Source organism: Crocodylus siamensis, chromosome 4 (genome assembly GCF_052110815.1).
Source record: "Crocodylus siamensis isolate JL-2025a chromosome 4, ASM5211081v1, whole genome shotgun sequence".
Taxonomy (NCBI): domain Eukaryota; kingdom Metazoa; phylum Chordata; order Crocodylia; family Crocodylidae; genus Crocodylus; species Crocodylus siamensis.
This window is the reverse complement of record NC_143398.1, coordinates 203,231,308-203,258,719: the sequence shown is the minus strand read 5'-3', so window position 1 is coordinate 203,258,719 and position 27,412 is coordinate 203,231,308. Positions and strand designations below refer to the sequence as shown.

At 42.8% G+C, this 27,412-nt stretch overlaps 1 protein-coding gene across 2 annotated transcripts in view; it reads right to left on the bottom strand.

Moving 5' to 3' along the window:
- The window catches only part of OLA1 (Obg like ATPase 1), a 176,762-nt gene that overhangs the window by 124,586 nt on the left and 24,764 nt on the right, over positions 1-27,412 (bottom strand). For both annotated transcript variants that reach the window (XM_090045451.1, XM_090045450.1), the window contains exon 4: positions 13,922-14,049. In XM_090045451.1, the coding sequence (XP_089901577.1) occupies positions 13,922-14,049 (128 nt within the window). The remainder of the gene's footprint in view (positions 1-13,921; positions 14,050-27,412) is intronic.

Here is a 27,412-nt window from a genome sequence, read left to right as displayed (position 1 = left end):
CCTGCTACCTAGAGGAATGGAGAAAAGACATTTAACGCTGTGTCTATGTCCAAATCTCCAAATCAACTGGGAGGGTTCCAGTTCGATTTGGAGATATTGAAGGGTTCTCTGATTCGATTCAGATTTGAAGAGTCGGCCACCAAATCAGGCCAAATCGAATGAGGGACCAAACCTTTGCACAGCCCTAATAAGTAGCAGTAGCAAATCACACCATTAAAAGCCTTAATTAACTAAGTCATATGGTTTAAGCCCACGTTGTACGTTTTAAATAATGCAGAGTAAATTGAGAAACAAATATTTATCAGCTACTGAAGCCAAGGTGCATCAAAAATATTAATGGAGTTATACTGATATACAACTAAACCAACACAGTAGTTGATTAAAACTTTTTAAGGCCTAATTCACTGGGAGACAACTTGTGAAACAAGTCATTTCTTTCTTTTGTGATATTGAAGAATTAGGTTTAAGACTTCAAGGTCCTGTCAAATTTCTCATCATGTAGGAGTTATGCTATTCAAGCACTAACATTCACTAAGCACTATTATGTGTCTCCCAATGTTTACAGACCAACCTGATTGCCTTCTCTGACAAGGTGACTGGCTCTGTGGATGCAGGGAGACCACTGGATGTAATATACCTTGATTTTAGCAAGACTTTTTGATACCGTCTCCCACAACGTTCTTACAAGCAAGCTAAGAAAGAATGCGCTGGATGAATGGACTATACAGTAGACAGAAAACTGGCTGGGGCATCAAGCTCAGAGGGTATTAATCAGTGGTTCAATGTTTAGTCGGCAGCCGGTATCAAGTTGGGTAGGTCCTGGAGCCATTTTGTTCAATGCCTTCATCAACGACCTGGAAGATGACATAGAATGTACACTCAGCTAGTCTGCGGATGACACCAAACTGAGGGGGGTAGTAGATACACTGGAGGGCAGGGCAGGGCTAGGATTCAGAGCAACCTAGACAAATTGGACAATTGGGCTGAAAGGAATCTCATGAGGTTCAATAAGTGCAAAGTCCTTCATTTAGGACAATCTCATGTACCAGTACAGGCTGGGGGCCAACTAGTTGGGCAGCACCACTGCAAAAAAAGGACCTGGGGTATACAGTGGACAATGAACTGAATACAAGTGAGCAGTGCATCCTTGTGGCCAAGAAAGCTAATGGCATACTGGTCAGTAGGAGTGTTGCCAGCAGGTCAAAAGGAAGTGATTATTCCCCTCTATTCAGCACTGCTGAGGCCACATCTGGAGTACTGTGTTCAGTTTTGGACTGCCCACTACAGAAAAAAAATGACAACAAATTGGAGAGGGTCCAGTGGAGGGCAACAAAAATGGTGAGGCCAGTGGGGGGACATGACTTAATGGGAAAGACCAAGGGAACTGGACTTATTCAGACTAGGGTGGTAGCCTCCAACCTTTTCCAGTAGGAGATGACTTTTGGAATTTAAAAGCAACGCAAGATCAACATCCCCTCCACCCCTCAACAGGTAATTCTGTGGGAAGAAAAGGGGGCAGAGGGCAGATCGAGGCAGAGAGAGAAAAAGTTATTTGGGGGCATGCCCCTCCCAGCAGGTAAGTCTATGGGGGAAAGAGCACGGGAGGGAAAAGGGTCATGGCGAGGGGGGCAGATTGAGGCCCTAGCCCTAGCCCCACTCCCCCTCTCACTGCTGGAGCCTCAATCTGCCCCCATCCTCCCCCCAGTGGCAGCAATGGAGAGAGTCGGGCTGAAGCAGGAGTGTGCAGCCGGGGCAGGACACGACAGGGCCACAAGCAGCTCATCTGGGGGAATGTGGGGAGGGAGGCATGCACCCCAGGAGGACACAGGGGACACATGCCCCCAGCCTGCACACAGGGTGGGGCAGGGCTGGGCAGGCTTGGGCCAGGCTCTTCCCAGCAGAGGGGCTGGCTGGTGGGAAGAGCCCGGCCCACGGTAACACAGAGCACAGCTATGGCGGTGGGGGAGGGGGCGGAATCCCCCCACACACAACTCCCCCTCCCAGCCTGCAGCAGCAGCTGCTCTGCCCCATGCAGATCCTGGGCACACAGCTCCTATGCCCGGGGGGGTGGGGGAGGAGAGAGAAGGAAGGTTGCACTATGGTGTTCCTGACTGCACTGCACTCAGAGCAAGTGATAGTGGCACTGGGATGGAGGGTTGCAGCAGGGTTACAGGAAATTTTTAGGTGGCTGCAGGCCCCTCCCTCCCCCATGGCCCTGCTCCCAGTGCCACTACTATGGGCTGGGCTCTTCCTGGCTCAGCCCAGCCACATGCATCCTGCCACTCCTACGTCCCACCATTCCTGGACTGCATAAGGGCTGCTCCCCAAGTGCATCCTGCCACCCCCAACTGCGAAGCCTCTGACAGCAGATCTCAGCTGGGGGGGGCGGGGGAGGGGAAGGGGGGGGCTAGCCCATTGGGATCAACTAGTTGACCAGGATTGACCAGTCAATGACCACTGGTCTAGAGAAAACCAGACTAAAACGGGATTTAATAGCAGACTTCAATTACCTGAAGGGAGGTTACAAAGAGGGTGGAGCTATACTGTTCTCAGTGGTGGCAGATGACAGAACAGAGTCTGGTAACTCTTATGGAAAAAAAGTTTGGTTTTTTTTTCTTATGACCAACCTAAATTTTCCCTCTATTCGCTTGTGCCCATTGGTCCTCATCCTCCCTTGAAGTGATCACCTGGCCAGACCCCCTTCCAGGCCAGCAGGCCACCTGAGGGAGGGCAGGGAGAAAAGGATCCCTCTACCTGGCTCTGGGCTACCAGCCAGCCTGTGCCTGGCACACACAAGGTAGCCCACAGTGACAGCCATTTTACCTCCCACCCCGTTCTCAGCCAGCCTGCTGGCTGAAGAGGGGCCATGGCCAGATGATTGCCCCATCTCCCAGATGCAGGGAAGATGGCAGTGGGGACTTTACTCCCCCTGCCTAAGCCAGGACAAATCACCCAGCCACACCACCTCCTTGACCAGTATGCAAGCTGAGAAGTGAGTGGGGAGGAATGGTCCCCACTGCAAGCTTCTCCCCCCTCCCCATAATCCTGCCTTAGCTGGCTGGCTGGCTGAATAAGAGGCTTGGCCAGGTGATCACCTTGGCTCCTAGATCAGGGAAGCCCACAGTGGGGCTTTTACTCAACCCACCCAGCCACGTCCCCTCCTTGGCCAGCAGGCTGGCTGAGGAGGGAATAGAGGAGTAGGGAAGAGAGGCCTTCACTGTGGGCTTCAGGACTCCCAATGAGCCTGTGCTCTCCTCAGCCAGCAGGCCAAGAAGGGGACATGGCCAAGTGATTGGCCTGGGTCCTGACTTGGGTGGGAAAGAATAGAAACAACCCGCTGAGGGCTTCCCCCTGATGCCCATGCAGGGAGACTCTGGCTGGGAGTAGACTAAAAGGTTGGGAGGGGTTTTCCCACACCGCCTCCTCAAAAAAATAAGCCCAGACTGAGGAAGGGGGCTTGGCTAGGGCAACCAGATCTAGGCATGGCAGGAGAAGAAATGCCCAGCTGGGGGCTTTCTCCCTCCTCCCTTTTCCAACACCCGGGAGACCCTGGCTGGGGGCCAAGTGTGGGGGGGCAGGTTTCCCCACATTGCCTCCTCAGCTGGCTAGGGGCTGAAGAGAGGGCATGGCTGGGGGAAAACTGCTAGTCTGCTGGCCCTCTGAAGTGGCTGGTGAGCTGGGAGGCATGCTCTAGCACCCACCAGCTCCTGATATAGGGCACTGCATGGGCCAGGCTGCTTTTCCAGTTTGAAAAGTGAATACCAGTTCACTTTTTGCAGTTCAATCTAGGTAGTTTACAGAAACCTGCAAAGATTGAAGCGATTCAGCCTCAGGCTTTCTGACCGACTGTACTTAGCCAAAGAATCCAGTGGACAGAAACAAAAATGATTAGCAGTCTAGGAAACAAGGCTTTCAAGGAAAAAGTAGGATTATATATTGAGAAGAGAAGATTGAGGAGAGCTTGTTAACAGTCTTCAAATATACGAAGGGTGGTTATAAAAAGACAATGGTAATTAACCAGAGGACAGAACAAGAAATACTTGCCTTAAGTTTCCAGAAGAGAAAATTTAAAAATTTCTCCTAACATCCAACTTAATGAGGGTTGTTAAGCATTGGGACACATTACACAGGTTGTGAGTTTCCAGCCTCAGAAGAAGTTTTTAGAAGCAGGTCACTTAGATGAGACCATTTAATCAGGAATGATCCAGCCTTGAGCAGGAGAATGGATTATATGATCTCCTGAGGTCTTTTCACCTTTTTATCCTATTATTTTATGATTCTGAATCTGGTGGGTCTATAGAAGTCAACTTCTAAACCTAGATTTTGGTTTTCAGAAAGGAACATCTAATGCTACAGCTCTGTTCTGAGGTATACCCGGGATTTGATTAAAGCAGATAAAGCAACATGACACGAGATGTGGAGGACAGGATCTTCTAGAAATGCTATCCCTATCCCACTGCATTAAGAAAGGAAAATCCAAAATACTGAAGACTTCTGGTTCCTTAAGAGCCTTTACAAATCAAAAGTTAAATACAGGTTTTAAATTAAAGCAACTAGAGAGAGGCAAGAATTTTTTTTTTTCCCCCAGGGGCTGGGGGGGAGATATCTTTTATTGGTCTAATTGCATGGCTGGATAAAATAAGACAAACTTTCAAATACAAGGCCTGACCTGAGAAAGAAGAAAGAATGCCTTGTATTTAGAAAGCTTTTCTAACTTTATCCCAACCATGCAGTTTGTCCAATAAAAAGGTATCTCCCTATCCCAAAAAATCCTTGTCTCATATTAATTCCTCACCATAACAATTATCACACTCTAAACAACATCTGCTATTTGCTTCATGCTGATATCAGATGTCAGTAGTTATTGTAGTGGTGAAGACGTATAAAAGATATTACCTTAAGAAATCCAATCTTCAAATTAACACTTACACCAAGCATCCCATTCTTAACCCACTGTGTAGAAAAGAAAGCAATTTGATAAGTGCTGGTGACTGCTCTGCTATAAATCTGAAAGGTAGTTAAACGTTTACAACTGCAAAAGAAACATTCTTCTGACCTTAAAACAAATGTACACATTACAAAAATGAAAATAAATCTCAACTCAATTGAAACACAATGCAAGAGTCACTCCAAATAAATTGAAGAAAAACTGAAGATTGACAAATTTTCAACTACATTAAATTATTTAAACAGTACACCAAACTTACCGTACCATGAGGAAAGAAATGCTATTAGTCAGGACAAAGCAATTTGAATTAAAAACTCCCATTTTCACTCACTGCCACAATTTCTAAGAATTTTTTTTAAATCAAGTCTTCCCTTTGCACCAAAAAAATTCCATATTTGAGGTCAGCCCAAAAATCATAATTTTATGGAAACAAAATAATTGAGGATTTATGAAACTAATACAGATACATCATGTTTTGAGCTGCTGAGTTTTTCTTTTTAAAGTAAACAAATAATTATACATTTTGAGCACTAACAAATGTATTAAAATTATTTTGTACTGAAAAATAAGATGCACAAATACAAACTGTTTCCTAAACTATGCAAAATTATTTACCACTTCACTAATTATACAATTACTGCGTGTTCACCCCTGTCAATTTCTGCATCTTGTCCTAACTAATTCCAGTCCAACTCTGTATGTTAGGATACAGTAATTGAGAATAACTATCTAAATTTATATTGTAAGTTTCAGGGCCAAGATGACTACAATGCTAAAACTTTATTGCACGTACGATAAGCTTGAAAACTGAAAATCTAACTACAAGGAGGAATATTTGGTCAGATCAAAGGGACCTTACTGGTACAGAATGTGGATTATGTATGGAACCATATGGAGGATTAGCCATGAAGAAATGTAAAATTACCATTTCCTTCCTAGGTGATAAAATTCAAAGAAGAAACAGTATTGTACCACTCGTCCAACAAACAAGTGGAAAATCCAGATTTTTATGGACCTAATCTGGAGTGCACTCAAGCCCTTCTTGATAGATAAACATTCAAACATAGGGTTTGACGAGACCTAATTTCTTCAATCTTTCCTTGTATGGCTTGCTTTTCAACATAAAACTGGATGCAGTACTCCAGTAGAGACCTTTCCAGCTCTTAAACCAAGTGGTACTATTTATTACCTCTCACATCTTCCACTCAAGCTTTTGTTAAAGCAACTCAAAACTGCATGAGTCCGCAACAGAATGTCACTTGTTGAGTTGGTATGATTTACCAAAATCCCCAACCCTTCTCAGCAATTCTACTGACAAGCCTGTTCACTCCCATTCTGTATTTGTGATTCTTCTTCTTTATGCTTAGCATATGACATTTGTCTTAATTAAATTTCATTGTGTTCCCTAATGCCCAGTTCTTCAGTGTGTCCAAACTGCTTTGGATTTTGCCCTCCAAATTATTTTTAAAAAATTAAAACATTTGACCCAAAATAGGAGTCAAGTGAAATGTTAAGACCTTCTGGCACTCTGACATCCATTTATAGTTGCTCTTTGCTCAAGGTAATTCTGATCAACTTTCCACTTAATGATGGTTCTGTCTAGCCCCATATTTAGCCTGAATATGTTCTTGAGAGAAAAATGAAATAGATTATTTAAATCATTGTCTTGCTTAAATGAATCTCCCCATCAATGGAAGATATTAAATCCTGGGCAAATGAAAAATAAACAAATCTTCCCTCTGTCTAATACTTCAGAGCCTACCTTATAATACTCCTTAGATGTATTTGTGCTACTTGCACAAAGAATAAAGGGCCAAAAATCAAATAGAATTTTTGTTTTGTTTTGTTTGCCCACTGCTTCATTTTACTTGTGTATATATATATATCTATATATCTATCTATATATATCTATATATCTATCTATATATACATACACACACTATGTTCTGTTTTAATTTTGTGTAAACTGTTCAAATGGATAAATCTCACCCTCTCCAACTCATCTGTTGGCTACAAAGGACCAACTGTCAGAATCCTCATAAACTCTAATTTATTAGATGGGATGCGAAGTTACAATAAAATTATAATGGGGAACCTTTGGGGGTTATGATAGGTACTGGTCACCTTAACATATATATACATATGTGCTCACTCATTCAAACCCATGCAGGACAGAGTATAGTAGCTGTTGCAGTGATTGTGGGAGCACTGGTGTTAGTATATCTACTGAGGCCCTGCGGATCTGCTATCTATAGTCAGCTTCCTCCAAGGTTGTCTTCTCCAGAAGGGGGTCACCTGTTTGTCCTTCTGTCTCATTGGGTCAGGTGCTAGAAGACAGGGCGTCACCAAGGGTCACGCTTCACTACCTTTTATCCCTTTCTGGCAGACTTGTGTGATCCCCCAGCATCATCTTGGCTGCCCAATCCAGAGGTTGCTGCCCCATGTGGGTCTTGAGTAGTACATGACAGCTGTCAGTCAGTCATAAGGGTTCCACCCGACGGTGCGGTTTTGGGAGTCCACCCTTGACTTGTTGACTTAATGGCTGTACTGTCATGGGTTACAGGAATAGGGTGGGTGCTCACTTACAGGAATCAGTCTTCAGCATTGACTAACTCAAGCCAGATACCTTCCTCCTGTCAGTCTGTGGCTCCAAGCTGTTAATTGCCGCTCCTTAACTTGCAAGCACAGCTGGCTTTGCCTATTACTCAATCACTCACTCAGATTCACTCAGGAAACCAATCTCAATGCAATTCCAGTCTTATAATGATCATTTTAGTAATACAAGGTATGACTTACTCTAAAGAAAATACATTTGTTAAATTTATTAAAAGGTATAAAACACAAGATACAGAATACCAGGGCAAAGATGTGGATATCTTAGTTCTTTTGGTTTTCTTTAGGTGACACTTAGCTCAACTGATGTGTAGATGTAGCTTGTAGGTTTCTCCTACAGAAAACCATTTCAGCTTTCTGGCTTGCTCCGAGCCTTACCACACCCAGTGTGCTAGGTCTCTGCAAGAAGGGGCTTCTTGTTACACATCCATAGTTACACCTGCACAATTTCCTAAAGCCTGTTACCCTGGAAAGCTCCTATCAGTGCCCCCTTTGCCTTTGTGATCCCCGTGGCTTTAATCTCTTTAAGGCTTCTTACAAAATAGCATCCTTCCTTTCCCAGTCAGCCTCTATACTGGGCATTCTACCTCAAGCAGAACACCCACAATGTAGGAAATATTAATCCAACACAGCTGGCCAGCCTCAGGACTCCCAAGCCTTAAAGAGTGAGGCCACACTCGTCACAGTTTGTAACCAAACCTGAAGAATAGTTTAACAAGGAATCCAAGAAGCTTCACTGCATAGAACAAAGCTGAGTAGGTTTGGAAGTAAACCCCCCAAAAAACCCATCAGTGCACAATTTCTAAAACAGTGCAGACTAGGAATATGCCAGTGGGTCACATGGGAAAAGTCTGGAAGGCCTCAAGAATTCCACCAATGACTGCTTTTGTAACTATTATAAAAAGGTAACCCAAGAGTCAGCTTTGTAGAACAGATTTATTGTGTGGAAATACCTACCTACCACTGGGACGGGGTGGGGGGGGGGAATGAAATTTACTGTACCGTTTCAGCCATATCACAAATTTGGAATGTGGCACAGAAACTGCTCCTAGGCTGAGCATAAGTATTCTTTTGTACAAGAGTGTTTCAAATATAAAAGACTGTTTTGGATAGATAATGCTAAAGATTGCCTAGGATTTAAAATGTTTCGCATTGTTTCATCTTTTGAATAAGAGGCACAGTTTTGCATTTATAGAATAACGATCTTCCAACATGGTCGATATGTGAGGCACAAATGACCGACATAGCCTCCTGGAAAATACATATGGAGTCAGGCAAAATTTCAAAATATCATTAGAGTCATAACTTCAGGTATGCTGATGTCCAGACTTACAGCTTAAGAATCCTTAAATAGTTACAATTATATTTTTATTACTGACAGTCACACATCAAGAACACAGATTAAATTCTTTAAGCAAGCACTAACAAATTACTTTTATTTGCTTCAAGTAACTTAGTGTTCAAACATACATTTATAAAGGCCTACTATAGAACTACTTATTTATTCTCCTCCCACCCATAAAAGTCATGTGTCTGGCATACTTTTGTTCTCAATAAATTAATCTTTTGTCTCAACTTTTCTTTAATCCAGCTGAGTAGCTAAATACAAATTATAAAGAGCTATAGCAATACTATAAAAATGAAACAGATTAATGAAAGACGCATTTTTGGAGACAGTTTTCTAAGTTGACTCAACCGCCCCCTGTACCTGGAACTAAAAGCAATTCCACATGCTGTGCATATCCATGTCATACATGATTGCCAATAAAGGAGTACCATTACTAGAAAAAAAAGTTCTCTCTACAATTGCTAGAGTCATAAATTTTATTTTTACAACATTTTGAAGAAAAAAACACAAAAAACAAAACACAGAACATATTTTTAGGTACAAAAAGAAGTCATTTTTCATCTGGATAAGAGATGTATTTGCGTGACCATACTCCATTTTTAAAACACATCCCTTAATATCAGTTGAGAAGTTCCTCGTGTCTACTGAGCAGTGAGCATCTTCACATGTTCCATATCATTCCTTCTTCACTAACTTCAATTCTGGTTAAAAAAATATATACTGTAAACCAGATTCATTCACCTTTGTTGAACGAAAGCTGGAGAAAGCAAGATAGGTATTATCTGCAAGGTAGCAGCAGTCCTTTTTGGCTCCCACGGAGAAAATAAGACATAAAGAAACAATAATTTCATAACTGTTGCTACACATCAGGATCTCTGGCCAAAACTAAAGTGCATCAAGAGTAACAGTAAAGGACTAGACTTCAAGAATTACCAAGTATTACTACAACAATAGCTGACTAAATTATTAAAAATTGATTCTCTCATTGATTTACACCAGTGGAAGCCAACCTTTTTTGGAAGGCACAAAACAAATGAAGCCTCATAACCGCAAGTGCCACTCCAATCCCTTTCTGCTACCTAGCCAACTTGCTGGTCTGCTTCCTATCTTATCTGCTGTGTTACCTACCCCTTATCTGCCATACACAGAAACTGCCCATGCCACTTGTGGCATGCGTGCCATGGGTTGGTCAGCCCTACTTTATACAACGTACTGACCTTAAAGAAATGCAGTGTTCACTTACATATTTGATGACTCTTCACTGCATCTCAAGCAATATTCAAAGTACCACATGGACATGTCAATGTCATACATTAATAAGAGCCTCAATGTTTTAGACCAGATCCTCATCCAAGGTAGGTCTGTTGAAACATATTTACAACAGTTTACCATAGCTGATCTTCCAACTTTTCATGATGCAGTATAAATATTACAGGGTACCTAGTTACAGTTCCCATCTCAGTTTTCCTATTCTGTTCAGAAAGTCTGCCAAGAACACCTTAATTGAAAATAGCTACTTTTTAAGAGAGTCTCAATCTTCCATTAACAAAAGTAAAAATTACAATACATGTGCACACCCGTATTTTCACATTTGCCATGGGTATAGAGACTCCCTCCCTTCACTTAATCTATCAAGCATAAATCTATCATCTAAGTTGCTTTTGTAATCTACTTTACTTCAAACCAGCATGGCTAACCACATCTAACAGGTTCTACCCTCCAGTAATGGAGTGTCCAAATTTAAAGAAATCTACTGAATCCTGGAACTGTCACCAATCACAGATTCAGCAATAAAAGTCTAAGCAACAGATGTGGAACATTTACAATGCTATATGTTGGCCTGATTATTGGTATGCAGTTTACTTGATCTGAGTTTAAATCAATATAATTCATAAAAAAAAAAAGGCAGAAAGAATTACGGCTCCATATATTCAGCAAACACTCAAAAACTGTTACAGGTCCGTACTTGAAATATTTGCTTTGATGATTCCACCTCCGTCTCCATCCAACATAGATGAAAAAAAATATTTTGGGTTGAAACATGAAGAACCCAAGCACAGGGGCATAACGAGCCATAGCTGAGTTAAGAGGGAAGAGGAAAAATGATATTAAAAGGTGGGCCTACACAAGGAAGGTAGCACACAGTAAGCTGTACTATGCTGTGAATTCATGGTGCCCTGAAGCCATGTGGATATTCTCAGCATACACCAAGAGAATTGGTGAGAAACAAATACTAGACATTACACTTAAGACAGGATTACTCTGATAATTGCATCTTAAATGGTAAGACAGTAACCCAGCCACATGTTCACAGAATTATTAGCACTACAAAGAGAGAAGTCAGAAACAAAAAGTGCCTATTTTTGTGAGAGGCAAGGATTTCTTAAAGAAATATCTTTTATTGGACCAACTGTATGATTGAGATAAAGTTAGACAAGCTTTCAAATGTAAAGTGTTCTTCAGAGATCTGATGAAGAACATGTTGCACTAAAAACCCTGTGCTGCAAGAATGGGAGATGACTTAAAAGACAGATCAGGATCATTGTTCATCTAAAAAAGTATTTTAAAATACTATCACAGCCACAAATATATCATTCTAAAGAATCCTTGCATCATGCATAATTTTTAGACCATCACAGCTACAACAGCACCCTTACACTACTGTAGTTTTTTTTTGTAGCTGGCTTGTATCTGGCCTTAAATTCAATGTGCAGCAAGGTTAGGATCACATCAGGATCTCCAACTGGCTCTGGCATGATCCTCACCAGCCAACAATTAACTGATTGTCAGCTGGCTCTGGCTCTGGCACTCCACAAGGGTTTGAACCAGCTTTCATAGTTGATCAACTGATCATTGACTAACTCTGGGGGCTGCACCAGGGCTCTTTCAAGTCCCAGGGCAGGTGGGTAGCTAACTGACGAACAGCTGATTGCCAGATACCCACCTTTCAACATGCTAATGCAGAGAGAGCCCAGAAACAATCCCAGGCTCTGCTTGCACTGGCAGGTAGGGTGCAATTAGGATCTGACCTCTGATCCCAAAATTACACATCCTACCATGTACATGTGGCTGGCACATGAGACCAGATACCACTATGCCTTTAAAATGAACATCTGTTCAGCAGCCTAAGTGCCTGCTTGGGAAATTAGTGTGGAGCAGCTAGTATGCTGAAAATCCATACCCTAAGAGATACTAAGATTTATCTGATACCTAACAGAATATTGTTCACACACACACAAAACACACAAGCCTGCTGTTTGTTTAAATAGCCATATAAAAGGGGGGAAAAGCCACTGTTAGTGACAAAGTGGGCTAGTGATATTGGATCAGAAAGCAGTGCTGTAAAAATGGGAGACATGGGACACTGGTCCTCATCTGTCCATCTAGAAAATTATTTTAAAAATACTATATCAAATGGACCTAATCCATTTAAAAGTTAAGCTTATTTATGGTATAAGAACAGGAAAATGTGGGAGGCAACGCAGTAGATTGGGATGATTCTACCACATATGGTAGACATACCCTAAAATTAAATGGCTGTGGAAGATGGAGAAATAGTGAGGAAAACAACAGGATGCCAACTATCAGATAAACCTGTAGTGTTCCTAGTGAACCTTCCTGAGAACTCTGCAACAGAAGAGTCACAAGGAATTAAACACTCATCTTCTAATGGCTGCAAGAGTTACAACTGTAAAAGCCCGGAAGAAAAGCAAAGCAACACCCCTTATGGGTGGTTTCCAAAAATTTAGGAAATCTTTAGCAATGGAAAAGCTGTCCTATCAGTGTTTTGAAGAGGAGAAGGAAAAAAGATAACTTGACAGTTTGGTGGAATCTTTTGGAATTTGCTAAAAAAGAATAATTTCCTCTCTCTAAACCAGAACATTTGAGAAACTTCTTGGAATGAAGGCAAATGCAAGCCCTAACACTTAAGAATACATTTGGAATAAAATTTAAAAAGGAAAACCATAGAGATGAGCAAAAGATAGTAAGATTTGAATTATGCAGAACTTGGGGGAGAGAGGGAGGAGGAAGAGGGAGTAAAATTAGTATTCAAAAGATAAAGAAATAAAAGCTTAATATTTATGGATTTATAGAGAAATGTTCAGAAAGGAAAGGACACTGAAAGGAAATGAAGAAAAGAACACAAGATTCATGTGGACACTGATTTAGTTTAAAGGAACACTGTTGATGTTTTTATGTGTACTTGTATATTTTAGGGATGCATCTTTAAATGTCAAATCTGTTATTTGATCAGTTGAATTCATGAATAATGAAAGCTAAAAAAAAATTATTATTTTTTAAATCACGCCCCATCTTACTGCTTCCCCATGCAGATACGCTGTCAAAAACATGAACCCCAAGTGGTGGAATGGATTCCATTATGGGATGCTAGGACTTCATGCACACAGATGAATTTTAAAATCCTATCCTCTAACTCTACATTCTCACCGCTAAATAAGAAGACTGAATACTTAAAGGTCACAAAGTAGAAATGAACACAGTTGATCCATGATAAACAAGTGATGTACAAAGCTATTGTAGCCAAGAGTCTGGTCTAAGTGCAAAAAATTGTGAAATTTCACCCTGTACTGGCAGCAACATAAGACTCAAGACCTAAGGTGATGCTCTCAGAGAAATCAAAGAGAGGACTGAGGGATGACACTAGCTCTGTAAACATAGTAAGCTAGAACCCACTGCATTTCCACCATACTAGTCAGTCTTTCATTCTGACTTTCCATTCCTTTCCACTAAAATAAGATAAAAAAAATTTTAAAAAGTTACTGCACATTCAAGCTAAGCCAAGGAACAACATACAAACACTTTTGTTTACTTACATTCGTTGGGCAGTCCCATAGCATGTTTCTGAAGATGGGAGATTTCTTGGGGAAAAAATCCCAATCATCATAAAGGTGCATATATGACGTCATACATTTTATAAAGAGACATTTTCCACTCATTTTTGTACTTCTTGCCACACAACCTGTACAGGTCATAAATTAAAAAGTACATACTTGTCAGATGAAGGATTCCATCACAGGCGCTAATATGAGACAAAAAGGCATTTCCTAGGCCTTGGCCAGAATGAGCTCCTTTCACCAGACCAGCAATATCCACTACATTCAGAAAGGCTGGAATTTTGCTGAAAGATAAGAGTTAAAGGCTTCATTACTACATTTATAACCAAAAAAGTTGTCTGGCACAAAAAGGAATACAAAAGGCTAAAAAGCATTTTGGTTAACATGGCCTTCACTTTTTAACAAACAAACAAACAAACAAACTACAAATGATCACCGTAAAGACCCGATTTCCCCCCAACCCCCTTCAAAAAAAAGTATAACACAATCTTTAGTTTTTAATTGCTTTTTAAAATCCAGATTTTGGCTTCTCTGTTTTTCCAGGCAAACTAGAAAGTTCAAAATCAACTGCGTGTTACATATAAAACAACTGACTGATAAGAAATTTTTGTCTACATTATAGGCAGTCCTCAACTTACAACATTTATAAATTGACACCCTGTTTCAACTTTCTGACATCAGTTTCGACTTTACAACGCTTGATCTGATGCAACGCCACGGCAGCAAACAAGTTCACTGTGTCACCCATTTTCCTGGAGAATCTCTGTCCCAAATTCCTTGGACACTTTCTTTAAAAAATGCAGACAAGACTCCAGAAAAAAAAAACTTGCAGCCAAGACTCCTGAGAAGATTCCAGCCAAGAACCCTTCAAAAAGTCCAGCAAAGTCACCTCAAGGAATTCTTTCCAAATCAATATGATTGCTATTTACAATACAACTACATTAATATAGCTACAGTAAAAGCTCTGTTATCCGGCATCTATGAGGAATGGGGGGTGTTGGTTAATCAAATGTGCCAGTTATCTGAAAGTTATACTCATCTCCATCCCAGCGGGTTGGAGGCATCCTTGCCTGTTCAGTCACCACTCCTCCTGCTGCATCTAGTGCGCCAAGGCTTTCAATCCCTGGCGTCAGTGTGCTGGGGGACAGGGAGGGAGGCCCTGCGCAGGCTGCTTTGCCCTGGGCGGTGGTCCACGAGGAAGAAGTGGGACTTGGCTCACAGTGGCAAAACCAGAAATGCCACCATGGGACAGATGCTGGATAGAGCATTCCAGATGGTAAAGTGCCAGATAACACAGCTTTTACTGTATATTACTCATCTATAATTGAGTACAAAATTCTGGGGTATTTTTGATGAAAACAGGGTATTGGGCCTTGGTTCAGGAACAATCCCTCATTTATAACGTTTTTTCTTATGAGAAAATTGGTTCCAAGTTATAACATTGACTTAAGACATGGTTTTCAGGAACCAACTGCACTGTAAGTTCAAGGACTGCCTGTACTTAAAACTCATAGGACTAGTTTTTAATACTAAACTTCCAATTGTTAAATATCTAGACTCTCTAGTTAAAAAAAAAAAAAAAAAAAAAAAATCAAGGACAAAAGATCACTTGTTAGAGTCAGTACTTCTACCCCTGCAACTAAAGGTTGATCAGACATGCCTTCCACAACACAAGGTCTTCCAAAAGCTGCAAACCTGAGAAGTTAAAATAGTCTGTTCCCACATCAGATACAAAATACCAACAGAAGTAAACTGTTTCCTTTTTATATTTTAAGCTAAAAAAACTAAAATAAGATTTTTAAATGGGTCAAATAACTTTTCTTCTTTTCACATCCTTTAAGAACACGATGTTATAGAAATTAATCCTTCTTAGTCTAGAGCATTCTAGACTTTGTCCAGGGCTAAGGACTGGAGAGGAAAACACAGGACCTTCATACACAAAGACTATCTGTATAATGACAGACATTTAGTCCTACACCCAGGCTTGCAAAATCTGACCTGTGCCATAAAGACAAAAGATATCTTTATCTGTTTTGGAAGGAGACTGTGCCTGGCCCTTTTCTATCCAAGGCCTGCTGAGCATCTGGAATAAAAGATGGCTTTTGTCCTGGTCACCGGTGGCTTGAGTCTTCAGTTGTGTTTGTTACTCTTAAATATTATTCAATCTATTCTTTAGATTTAAAAAAGTCTTTCCTAAACTGAACAAAAGTCTTTATAAAATATACTTGAATCATGATTCAAAGGAGAAGAGGTCTATGACCAACATGTTGGTAAAACTTTATTGGATCTAAAAAAAAAAAAAAAAAAAACCCAAACAAACAAACACACAGATTACAAATACAATGAATTATTGAGTTCCTTCTCCAAGCTGAATGAGTTGAAAAGGATAGAGAGGATCCTGGAGGTTCTCTGAAGAACCTTCCAGTTCATAGTCAGCTTTCCCCAAATTAAGATGTACGTGTTCATATTCTGTTTTTACTAAATGCAATTTCTTTTCCAATACAAAGTTTGTCATAACTAAGTGTTCTTCTCTATGTTTCAAAAATACTTGTATTTACATAAAAGCTTGGTATTTACATAAAAGCTCCAAATCTTATTTTATGGATTTAATCTTCTAGATCCACTCAGCAACATCCACAGCATTTTGAGTTTTTTTATTTCAGTCCTTCATCCATATACTCTAGATTTCCTAAAAAGTTAACTTTTTTTAAAATTAGAGAATAAATATGACAAGACAATAAAGAAAAAAATAAAGTTATCTTCACTATAACTGACAAATAGAGACTATACATGAACTACCAAAGTAGTTACAGACAGTTCACTAAGTATAGACAGACTGACGACAGTGAGTCTGACTAGCAGCAGTATTTAAGTAATATTTGAATAGTAATGATGTTTTAGGCTACCTATTATTGTTGAATTAGGCGACATAATTAGAGATGCACAGATGCATCAGTCTGGTAATTAGATCAGCACTGATATAAAGGAAAACATCTATATCAGAAAATCTGCTTGCTATGGCCAATAAATGGCCCATGCACACACACAGCTGCAGCGCAGCATGTAGGTGGTAAAGAGTACAACTCAGCAGCTTGAAGAGTTGTGTGCAGTTACTAAGTCTGGTGTGGTAGAAAGGGAAGAGGGGGCAGATCAAGGTTACCCCCCCGCCGGAGGTGAGGGAGGAGCGGGGCTGGGACAAGCACTGCCCAGCCGAGGTGGGGTGGACATGAGACAGAGCCATAGCTCATCTGGGGGGTGTCAGGGGTGGTTCTCAGTGCTCATCCAGGAGCCACTGGTCTGGTGGCTTATCTGGTGCTCATCCCATGGCTCCCACTGCTCATCCAGGAAAGGGAATGCCCCCAACCTGAGGGGGGCCAGGGCTGCACCAAGCTCTTCCTGGCGAGGCAGGGCTGGGATCAGGACAGAAGGTGGCGGCACAGGGACTGGAGGGAGAGCCTACAGCAATTTTTTTTGGGGGGGGGGGGGTGGAGGGGGGGGGGACTGTAGCCCTCCCATCCCAGCACCAAGCCACCTGCCCCAAGCCCAGCCCTGCCAAGAAGAGCCTGGTGAAGCCCCAGCCCTGCACATACCTGGGGGCAATTTCCCACCCCCTATGCCCTCCTGGACAAGCTGGAGGAGCAGCAGCTGGAGGCACCAGATGAGCTGCCAGACTGGTAGCTCCCAAACTAGCAGCACACAGAGGCAGGAGCTGCCCTCCCCACACCCTCTGCACGAGCCATGGCTACATCCCATGCCTGCCCCACCCTGAGAGGGCAGCCTTTGCCCCAGCCCCACTCCTCCCTCACCATGGGGACCTTGATCTGCCCCCCACACCCTTTCCTTCCCCCCTCCCCTTCCACCACACAAGAGTTACCAGCTGCACACAGCTCTCCAAGCTGCCAGGCTCGTTTAAAAAAATAAATAAAAAATAAATCACCAAGAAGGACTATGTTACATCACCAAGAAGGACTATGTTACAGTCGCCCGAGGATGTAGGGGGGCAGTCAGGAAGGCCAAGGCAGAGATGGAGATAGGACTAGCTTCCCGGATTGGGGACAATAAGAAGTCCTTCTTCAAATACATAGGGGGTAAAAAGAGGGTCCCGGGTAATGTGGGGCCCCTGCAGGACACGATGGGCAACTTAGTCATCACGCCAGATGACAAAGCTAACATATTTAACGATTTCTTTGCCTCTGTCTTCCTAAGTAGGGACCAGTTCAGCCACCTCCCTGCTGGGCCCCCCTCGGGCCCCGGGAGAGACACGCCTGGGCCAGGGGTTAGCGAGGAGTTAGTTAGGGTACTTCTGGAGAGGCTGGATGTGTTCAAGTCCGCTGGTCCGGACGATCTTCACCCTAGGGTTCTACAGGAACTGGCCGAGGTCATTGCGGGACCCCTGGCGCGGCTCTATGAGCACTCGTGGTGCTCTGGTGAGGTGCCGGAGGACTGGAAGAGGTCCAATGTGGTCCCTATCTTCAAAAAGGGAAAAAAAGAGGACCCGGGAAATTACAGGCCAGTTAGTCTGACCTCAATCCCGGGTAAGCTCTTTGAAAAAATTCTCCTGGCACACATCCAGGAGGGCCTTGCGGGGGAATGCATGCTCAGGGGCAACCAACATGGGTTCATCAGTGGCAGGTCTTGTCAGACCAACCTGGTGGCCTTTTACGATCAGGTCACCAAATCATTAGACGCAGGGGTTGCTGTGGATGTAGTCTTTCTGGACTTCCGGAAGGCTTTTGACACTGTCTCTCACCCTGTCCTCATCAAAAAGCTGGGAGACTGCGGTGTCGATGCCCACACGGTCAAATGGGTCGCCAACTGGTTGGAGGGCCGCACCCAGAGGGTGGTAGTGGATGGGTTCTTCTCGACCTGGAAGGACGTGGGCAGTGGGGTTCCGCAGGGCTCGGTCCTCGGGCCCGCACTGTTCAACATCTTCATCAGTGACTTGGATGAGGGGGTAGAAAGCACCCTGTTCAAGTTTGCTGATGACACTAAGATGTGGGGGGATGTGGGTGCACTAGAAGGGTGCAATAGGCTACAAGCCGACCTTGACAGGTTGCAACAGTGGGCGGATGAGAATAGGATGGGGTTTAACACTGATAAGTGCAAGGTGTTGCACATGGGGAGGAAGAACCGGCACCACACTTACAGGTTGGGGAACTCCCCTCTTGCCAGCACGGAGACGGAAAAGGATCTTGGAGTCGTCATTGACTCCACGATGAACATGGGCCGGCAGTGTGGGGAGACAGTCAAGAAGGCCAACCGTACCCTGTCATGCATCCACAGATGCATCTCGAGCAGGTCCAGGGAGGTGATCCTCCCACTCTATGCAGCACTGGTCAGGCCGCAGCTGGAGTACTGCGTCCAGTTCTGGGCGCCACACTTCAAGAGAGACGTGGACGATATGAAAAGAGTCCAGAGGAGGGCCACTCGTATGATCAGGGGTCAGCAGGGCAGGCCTTATGAGGAGAGGCTACGGGACCTGAACCTGTTTAGCCTCCACAAGAGAAGGTTAAGGGGGAACCTTGTGGCCTGCTACAAACTGGTCAGGGGGGATCAGCGGGTATTGGGGGAGTCCCTGTTCCCCCGTGTGCTGCCAGGAGTGACCAGGAATAACGGTCACAAGCTGGCGGAGGGTAAGTTTAGATTAGATATTAGGAGGCGCTACTTCACAGTCAGGGCGGCTAGGGCCTGGAACCGGCTTCCAGGGGAAGTGGTGCAGGCTCCTAGCCTGGGGATTTTTAAAAGGAAGTTAGATAAGCACCTTGCCGGGGTCATCTGACCCCGGTGCTCTTTCCTGCCAAGGCATGGGGTCGGACTAGATGATCTACCTAGGTCCCTTCCGACTCTAGCTACTATGATACTATGATACTAAATAAAATTTAAAAAAATCAGATCAGTATCAGCCAATATGCCTCCTTAAAAATCAGCTATGGGTATTGGCCCCAAAAATCCCCATCAGTGCACCCCAGTTATAATTTTATCAATTTAATTTTTTTTTTTTTTTTGCTAATCCCCCTCTCTTCTTCCTTGTTCCTGTTTTCCTAAAAATAAATCTTAAAAGTGTAAATAAAGTAAGTCCTAACTGCTACTTTCCCCAATTGTATTACTTCATAAACACAATTTAATTTCTTTCCATTATATAATACACCAAGTTATATTTACTGGACTATAACATTTCTTTAAAATCTGAGTTATAAACAAATATTTATGGAAGATATTTAATGAGCTGGTCGCAACATTTTGCCTTATTGTAAGTTAGTTCACTATCTTCCCTGAAATAATTGCTGCTGTCATGGATGATATACTTCCAGAATAAAGGAGATATTTATATTAGAATGTTCTCTTCATTTCTCCAGACCCAACCAGGACAGAGTTATGCAAGTCTTTTAAAACTTAAAATATACATACTGCCCACATCACTAATTAAAACTATACCACGAAAGTGTTCGGATTCATTATCTTTTTGTGGACCCCAAAGTCTAACAAAATCAAAAATTTTTGATCAGGCCCCACCAAATGCTTCTTTAGAATTGGGTCTCAAAAATACAGGACATTTGCTCACAAGTAAATTTTTCATACTTCTAGCACATGCTATTTCTTCATTGGTCTTGAAAACTTCATTTAAATTATGGCAAGTTTGTGCCCCCCCCTTTTTTGATTTAGATGCCCCCCCCCTTTTTTTGGATTTAGAGATTTTCAGAGATGTATAATGTGCCTATCATTAATAAGAGTATCAATGGTCTTCCCTCTTATTTTGGTAATCAATTTGATTACAAATCTTGCCCCCAGTTTGTGTTCAAGTCTCTTTAACACTTATGTTATTAACCTTGAGAGTTTCTGATCTAATTTCTAGGATTTTATTTAAACTTTATCCTCTTTTTCAAACAACTTGAAAAGCTACATTTAATCTTTTACTAAGCAACTCTCTTTGGTCTTTTGAATTATGGGAATTATTTTTCTTCATCCTTAATATATCCATTCAAGATTTTACAGATCACCCTTACTGAGACAGTTTTCTGCTTTCCTTCATTTTGACATATGGTCTAGTCAAAGGTTAGACCAGGGGTTGTCAACCGGGGGTATGCGTACCCCTGCGGATACTCTGAAAGGTCCCATGGGGTACATGGGGATGAAGCACCACCATCCCGCACCCCTGCTTCCCAGGACCAAGGCCCGGGTTGGGCGAGAGCAGGGCCACATAGATGCTGCACTGCCACTGCTTGCCATGCCCCCCCCCCCCCAGCATCTGGCCACACGCCATCCCCCCCAGGGGTACACTTACTAAAAAGGGAACTGCAGGGGGTACATTTATTTAAAAAGGTTGAAAACCCCCGGGCTAGACCATACATAGTCAAATGTAGTCTTGGCTACCTTTTAAGACCCAAGCAGAAATGAGGAAGTGGGGTTGTAGTTCAGCTAACTCCAGTGCTAGTGTTTTTAAACAACAGAAGCCCTGTTGTAGATCTGCAAGATACAAAGAGCCTTTAAAAGATGCTGATTAGATATATTTCAGCAAATAAAAAAATAAAAATAATTTAACCTGACATTTTTTCCATGTTGTTGTTTCAAGAATAAAGGAATCCTTTATCCTATAAAATGTAAGAGTTCAAAAACATCACTAAGCCTGACATGATGGTATAGACTTCAAAAGAATTATTTGCATCTCCCCAAAAAACTTAAAATTTAAAAAAAAAATGACTCAAGAAGCAAAGAAAGATAACATCAAGAAAGAACAAAGTACAGATAAGAACTGTATGGGTTCCTTCAATGTGAAATCACTGGTTCTTATTTTTTATTTTGTTAGGCTGGCACGGTAGTTAGGGTAACTGAAAATGTATAATGCTTGTGTTGCGGGGAGCCAGAAGGTTCTTGTTACTTAAGAGGAAACTGCAGCAGGCTAGCAGCTAAAAAACTAGCTACCTTCTACTGGAGATGCAGCCAAAACCCAGCAATAACAAAACACAAAAGGACAGAGAGTCAGGTTACTCAGGGGCTAAGAGCTGCAAACAGTAGTTAAGCATCCGCAAAGACAAGCAGGTAGGTCTTTAGGGTCAGAATGAACACACCTGTGATGGCTGCAGAGTCACCTGACTGGAAGGGGGCAGGGCTTATTGTGTATAAGCCCTGCCCCCTTCCTCAGAGCTTGAATCCACATAGTCCGACCCTGAAGCCTTCAGTGGAAGGACCTCCAGAGCAGGAGAGGCCAGGACAGCTTGTAGCTGGCACCGGTGTTACCCTGAGGGAGGCAAACAGAGAGCTGTTGCCTTGGAGAGGAATGTGACCCAGGATAACAGGAAACCTTGTTGTACAGAGAGGTAACCACTGTTTATGTTCAGAAGTTGGTGTTATTCTCCAGAAAGGCTTATTCTCGTTATAGTCAGCTTTGAGTTTTATAGGGTTACAGCCTAGAGAAGGACTGCAGCTGAGGGCAATTCAAGCCAGATCAGGCCAGGGAGTCAGAGAATAGGACCAGAGGCCCAGAGAGCAGAAGCAGGCTCAGCACCCTAAGCAGGGCTGAGATAGGGCTAGAGGGCCCAGGGCTAGAGTAATCCAGATAAAAGCTGGTGCCCAGAAGCCAGGTCCAGTACAGTGGACTCAGGCTAGGTGGCTCAGCTACAGAAAAGGGGCAGAGGCCAAGAAGACAGGGGCCCCAAAAAGATAGCGACTGTACAATAATACCTGTGAGACATGGGCATGGATGTAGGAGGGGAGGTTCAAAAGCTGTGAATAGCTCTTAAGACTGCAAGTACTCTGAGGGGCAAGACTGAGAGTCAAGAGGGTCCACCAGACACAAAGTAGAATTAAGACCAGTAGGGTCTAGGTGGGATCTACTACTGGTCAGAACTAAGGATTCACTCTAGGACCCTTAGGCAGCCTCTCTTTCTAACATTCAATAGTTACATCAAGACATGGCAGACGAAAAAGGATGGGTACCCTGAAGTCAGAGCAGGGCATGAGTTGAGTAACCACTGCGATTTTAGTGTTCAGTTGAGAAAAGAATTCTGTATGTTTTTGCATAAAGATTGCAAAACTAATACTCCCATCTCAATGCAACAATGACAGTTCCAGAACTAGACTTTAGACAAAAGCAGTACAGTCCTACAATTATGAACCACTAGAAAAATATTTAAGAAATATTCTTTAAACTCCTCCCGATCAAAACCCAGATCAAACTTTGGTTTTTTTGTTGTTGGGTTTTTTTGTTTTTTTTCTTTTAAAGAAGAAAATCCTGCTTCTCAGCAATCAATTTTATACTTACTACTAAATCACTACAATCTCATCAGCTCATTAACTTGCAAGGTAGCTTAACTTAAAATTTCACCCATTCCTTGCAAACAGGGCAGCACAAGTATGGATATAGAGGTCTACATTGATATGCAGTTAACCCATTCTATTACCAGAATCAGATTTATCTTCATTATCTGTCAAATAAAACACCAGACTTCTCAAATATGTTAATTACTTCACAGCTGAGACAATAAAGGGTCCTTTAAGGATAGCGAGCATCATCATCTATAGCAGGTTCTTCAACCTTCATTTTTAGATCTTGAAACACACAGTTGACACTAAAGAAAAATTAATTTCTATTACTGTGGCAGAAAGTTCTCAAGGTCACCTGCCCTTTTTACAGTACAAAGAGACAGATTGGAACTGGGTAATAAAAAACATACCAGCATTATTAAGATTTACCACAATATGGGAGAAGGAAGCCAAGACTGCAGAGTTAAGGGATTTACAACACTATAGAATTATGAGATTTACTACAATATGGGGGGGGGGCAGGGGCACCACTGAATCTAAAGTTTCATAAAAGAGAAAAGAAAGATTCTTTATTGCACAGCACATATATTAGAGCAAATACACTCATTTCAACTGCTAGAAGTGTGGAATTTAACTTTAGGTAAAGTCTTCTCAGTTTCCAGATCACAACAAGTCTTTTGGTCATCATGTAATGTTACATCACTAAGCCCAAATGTGGTCTTCTCAGAAACAAGCACCATCTAATACTTTTAGATAATCAGAGTTTACATCAAAATAATGTTAGTGCAATAATAAGCAGCATAACTGAGCACGCAAGTCCAGAATGCCAGGGTTAATTTTGGATTTAGAGCCTCCCTTTGCTCATGTTTACTTTAATCATAGGATAACACTATTTCTGAAAATAAAAATTTACTTATATGCTTTAAAGTATTTTAATTCTTATATTAACATATTTACTCAATTTTAAAAGACAAGGTCCTCACCATTTAAAACATGAAAGAAGTCCATAGTCTTAGAATCATGTATGAAGGTAAAGAAGGGGGAGAGGGGAACAGGGAAGGGACAGGCAGCAGCTATGGTTCAGGCTCCAAGCCCCCAAGGATCAGGTTGTAACCCTACCTCCTGCTGCCTGCCCCCCTACCCTGCCATCTCCTCCTCTCTTCCTCCCTACCTCAGCTCTTTCACAAGGCAGCCTCTGCTCCCTTACCTGTCCCCTCCACCCTTACTCCACACCAGCAGGCTCCAGCCACACGGCAGCCTAAACAATGAGCATGGCCCCAGCCCAGCCCCACAGCAGTGGCACACAACCAGTGCATTTACTACAAAGCTGGGGTGGGCTCATGCTCCATACCCCAGGCTAGAACAGAGACAGAGCCTGTCAGTGTGGAACATGGGTAATGGGGTATGGGAGAAAGGAAAAAGGACTTGCCCCCTGTAGTAGCTGGGGGCATGAATTAAAAGATGATCCCCCAATAATTAGATTCTGTACATGGAAAATTATAACTAATTTATACAGTGTTCACATGTGTGGAATCTAATTATTTTGGGATCATCTTCAAATTCAGGATGATCTTAATTTCAAATAAATATGGTGGTATAGTTTCATGGATTCATGAAATATCTTCTCAGTTCTGCTATATGAGTAATATCTTCCAGTTTTTTCCAGTTAAAGGTATATTACCAATTCCCCCATTTTAAGCAGAAAGTATTTTAAATCAAAGCCTTCTAAAATGCAAGAAACTAAGGGGAGAGGGAAATTCTAAAGCTGTCAACAATTCACATGCTAGATTTGTGCCAAACTTTATTAAAGAATACAAAATTCTTGGAGCAGTGAGAGAGATCATGCACAAAAGCAAGCATGATTCCAGGCTTTTATAAACTATGCCAAGTGCACACCTCTGGGAGGACAGGGCTGAGCATGATCTATCCAATCAAGTCTACTGATATTTTCCAGAGCCAGCAGTCCCCCCTGTGAGGCTGATCTGGGCTCATCCTCAGCATCTGTTTTTTGTCCCACTTCAGAGTGGGCACAGGGCACAAAACAGGTCTCACAGGCAGACATCTAGCTCTGGACAGCATCAGCAGACTCAGCCCCAGGACCCACCACAGACCACACAGACAAACTTCCTATAGTTTAGCTCTTACGTACCTCATCAAGAAACAGGAGGCCTGGATCCCCATCTCTTCTCTACTGGTTCCAGATAAAACTGACATGCCATCTTTCTGTCCCTATGAATGTAGCTTCCTTTAAACACTGAACAATCTCCACAGGGAAGGTGTCCCTGTCCTAAAAAAACTAGAAGTCTTTGCCATAGTGATTTGGAGAATCTCCCAGAAGAAGAGAGATGTGGGTCTGAAGCCTCTTCAAGCAGATGACAGAATTGTATCTGGATCTTTCACATCCCGGGAGAACATTCTAGCCACTAGAACAGGGGTTCACAAGCTTGGATCAATGGCCTGTGCTCGTAAGAGCTTGTTAATACCTGCATTAACCTATAATAGAGAGGTTTGAACCACGTCCTCTACATTTAAAAAAAAAAGAATATTCCTCACCTACCTGATCACAACTTGGATACCCAACACATGGAAGATACTGAATTTTAACCAATTTTTAAAACAAAAATTTTCATATTTTCCCCAGCAGGAAACAACTGTGACCAACTGAAACCTGAGATCCTGCACTCCCATCTTTGTTTCAAGGAAATCTGCATCATCACAGATCCTCACAGGAGATAGGGCTCCATACCCACTATGAACTGACCGCCCACAAGTTTTCCATCTATTGACTCCTCTGTGAAATCCTGCACCCCCCCGGCCTCTTGTAGGCACCTTCTTGCAGTTTTGGAGCACACACCCGGTGCCGGCCACAGGGTGTGTTCCTGAGGCCTAGACATTTGGTCACGTTCACCCTGGGGGAGACCCCAAAACCCGCCTGCCATAAACTTGAACTTTCTCTTCAGTGGTGGGGCTCCTTCTTGTGGCTTCTTGCAGACTGGGCGCTTCCCTTAGCGGGCATTCTTGGGACTCCACCTCCCTTACACTCCAGCCATGCACCAGCCCTCAGGATAGCCAAATGATGGCTCGCCCTCCACGGTCATTGTCTGTCCTGTCTTCCCCCGCTCATCTCCCAGCATCCCTCCACACGGGATAATCACGGGACGTGGGGCCATCCTTGTCAACATGCCAGGTCTTCCTTTGAAGCATAGCTGTCTGCTGCGCTGTCCCGGCTCCCCTGATCCAGAGGTCACTTGTGACCCCTCTCCCTGGTTTGGGGCCCTGCAAAACTCAAAACAAGAAAAAAAAAAAAAGGAACAGCTGAAGCACAGAGCCTTAGCCCACCCCACTCACAGGTTCAGCATCTGCAGTTTCAAGGTCCCTTGACTCAGTCCTCCTTCGCCCGGCCGCCCTGCCGGGCTGGAGCGATGCCTCCTTCAATAAACCCTGGACCCCTCCATCGGGTCCCTGTCTGGATCCTTACCGAGCTGCCGACACAGCCTGTGTGCAGCTCAGGGAGCAGCCTTGCCTTCTGGCTCTGGTGGTGCTGCTCTCTTCTCCATTTGCCTGAGCAATTTTTGATGACGTCATCCGCCGGCGCTATTCCCAGCCGGCGATAAAAAAGTGGCTGAAGAACTGCATGGGCAGGTTCATCTCAGCATGGCTCATCTGGCTCTGCTTCTCCTAAAAAAAGGTAAGCATGCCCTGCCTTCAGGGCTCTTCTCTTTCTCCAGGCAGGTCAGCCCTGCCTTGGGTACCACCACAGGAGGGTGCTCCAGGGCCTCCGCTTGCACCCCCTGGGACAAATCCTATGAAATATGAACTTTCATTTCTACCCACAAGAACTCTTACAATCTTTCTCCAATGCCTGATGAAAGGTATTTATGCCCAAAAGCTTGCAGTTGCAATAATTTTTTTTTGGAAAAATCTTGTTGATCTAATAAGAGATATCATCTCGACTATGAATTCTGACTGCCTATTCCTCACCTAAGCTTTTGAAAGGAAGTTGCAAGAACTTACATTCAGGAGACAGGTCAAAGTGATTAAAAATGCCTCCTTGTAGCCTGGGGAAGGGGCTGGATTTAATACACAACCCATCCTTTGTTTCTTATTGCCTAGTTCTAGGTAGCTGAATGCTGACTTCAGGCATCTCCCTCCTAACTATGCTGGTGGATTGATTTAAATTGCTGATTTATAGCATGTTTAAATCACCGAAGAAAAAGCCTTGATTTAAATAATCTATTTTAATCAACTTTTCCACTTGTACTTATTTTGTAGAGAAAGGTGTGCTCTGATCGGTTAATATTACCCTTAGAACCTGTAGATTTACAACTATATAGAGCCTTTACCTTATATTTGATATACTTTTTTGCTATATACAAATGATACATC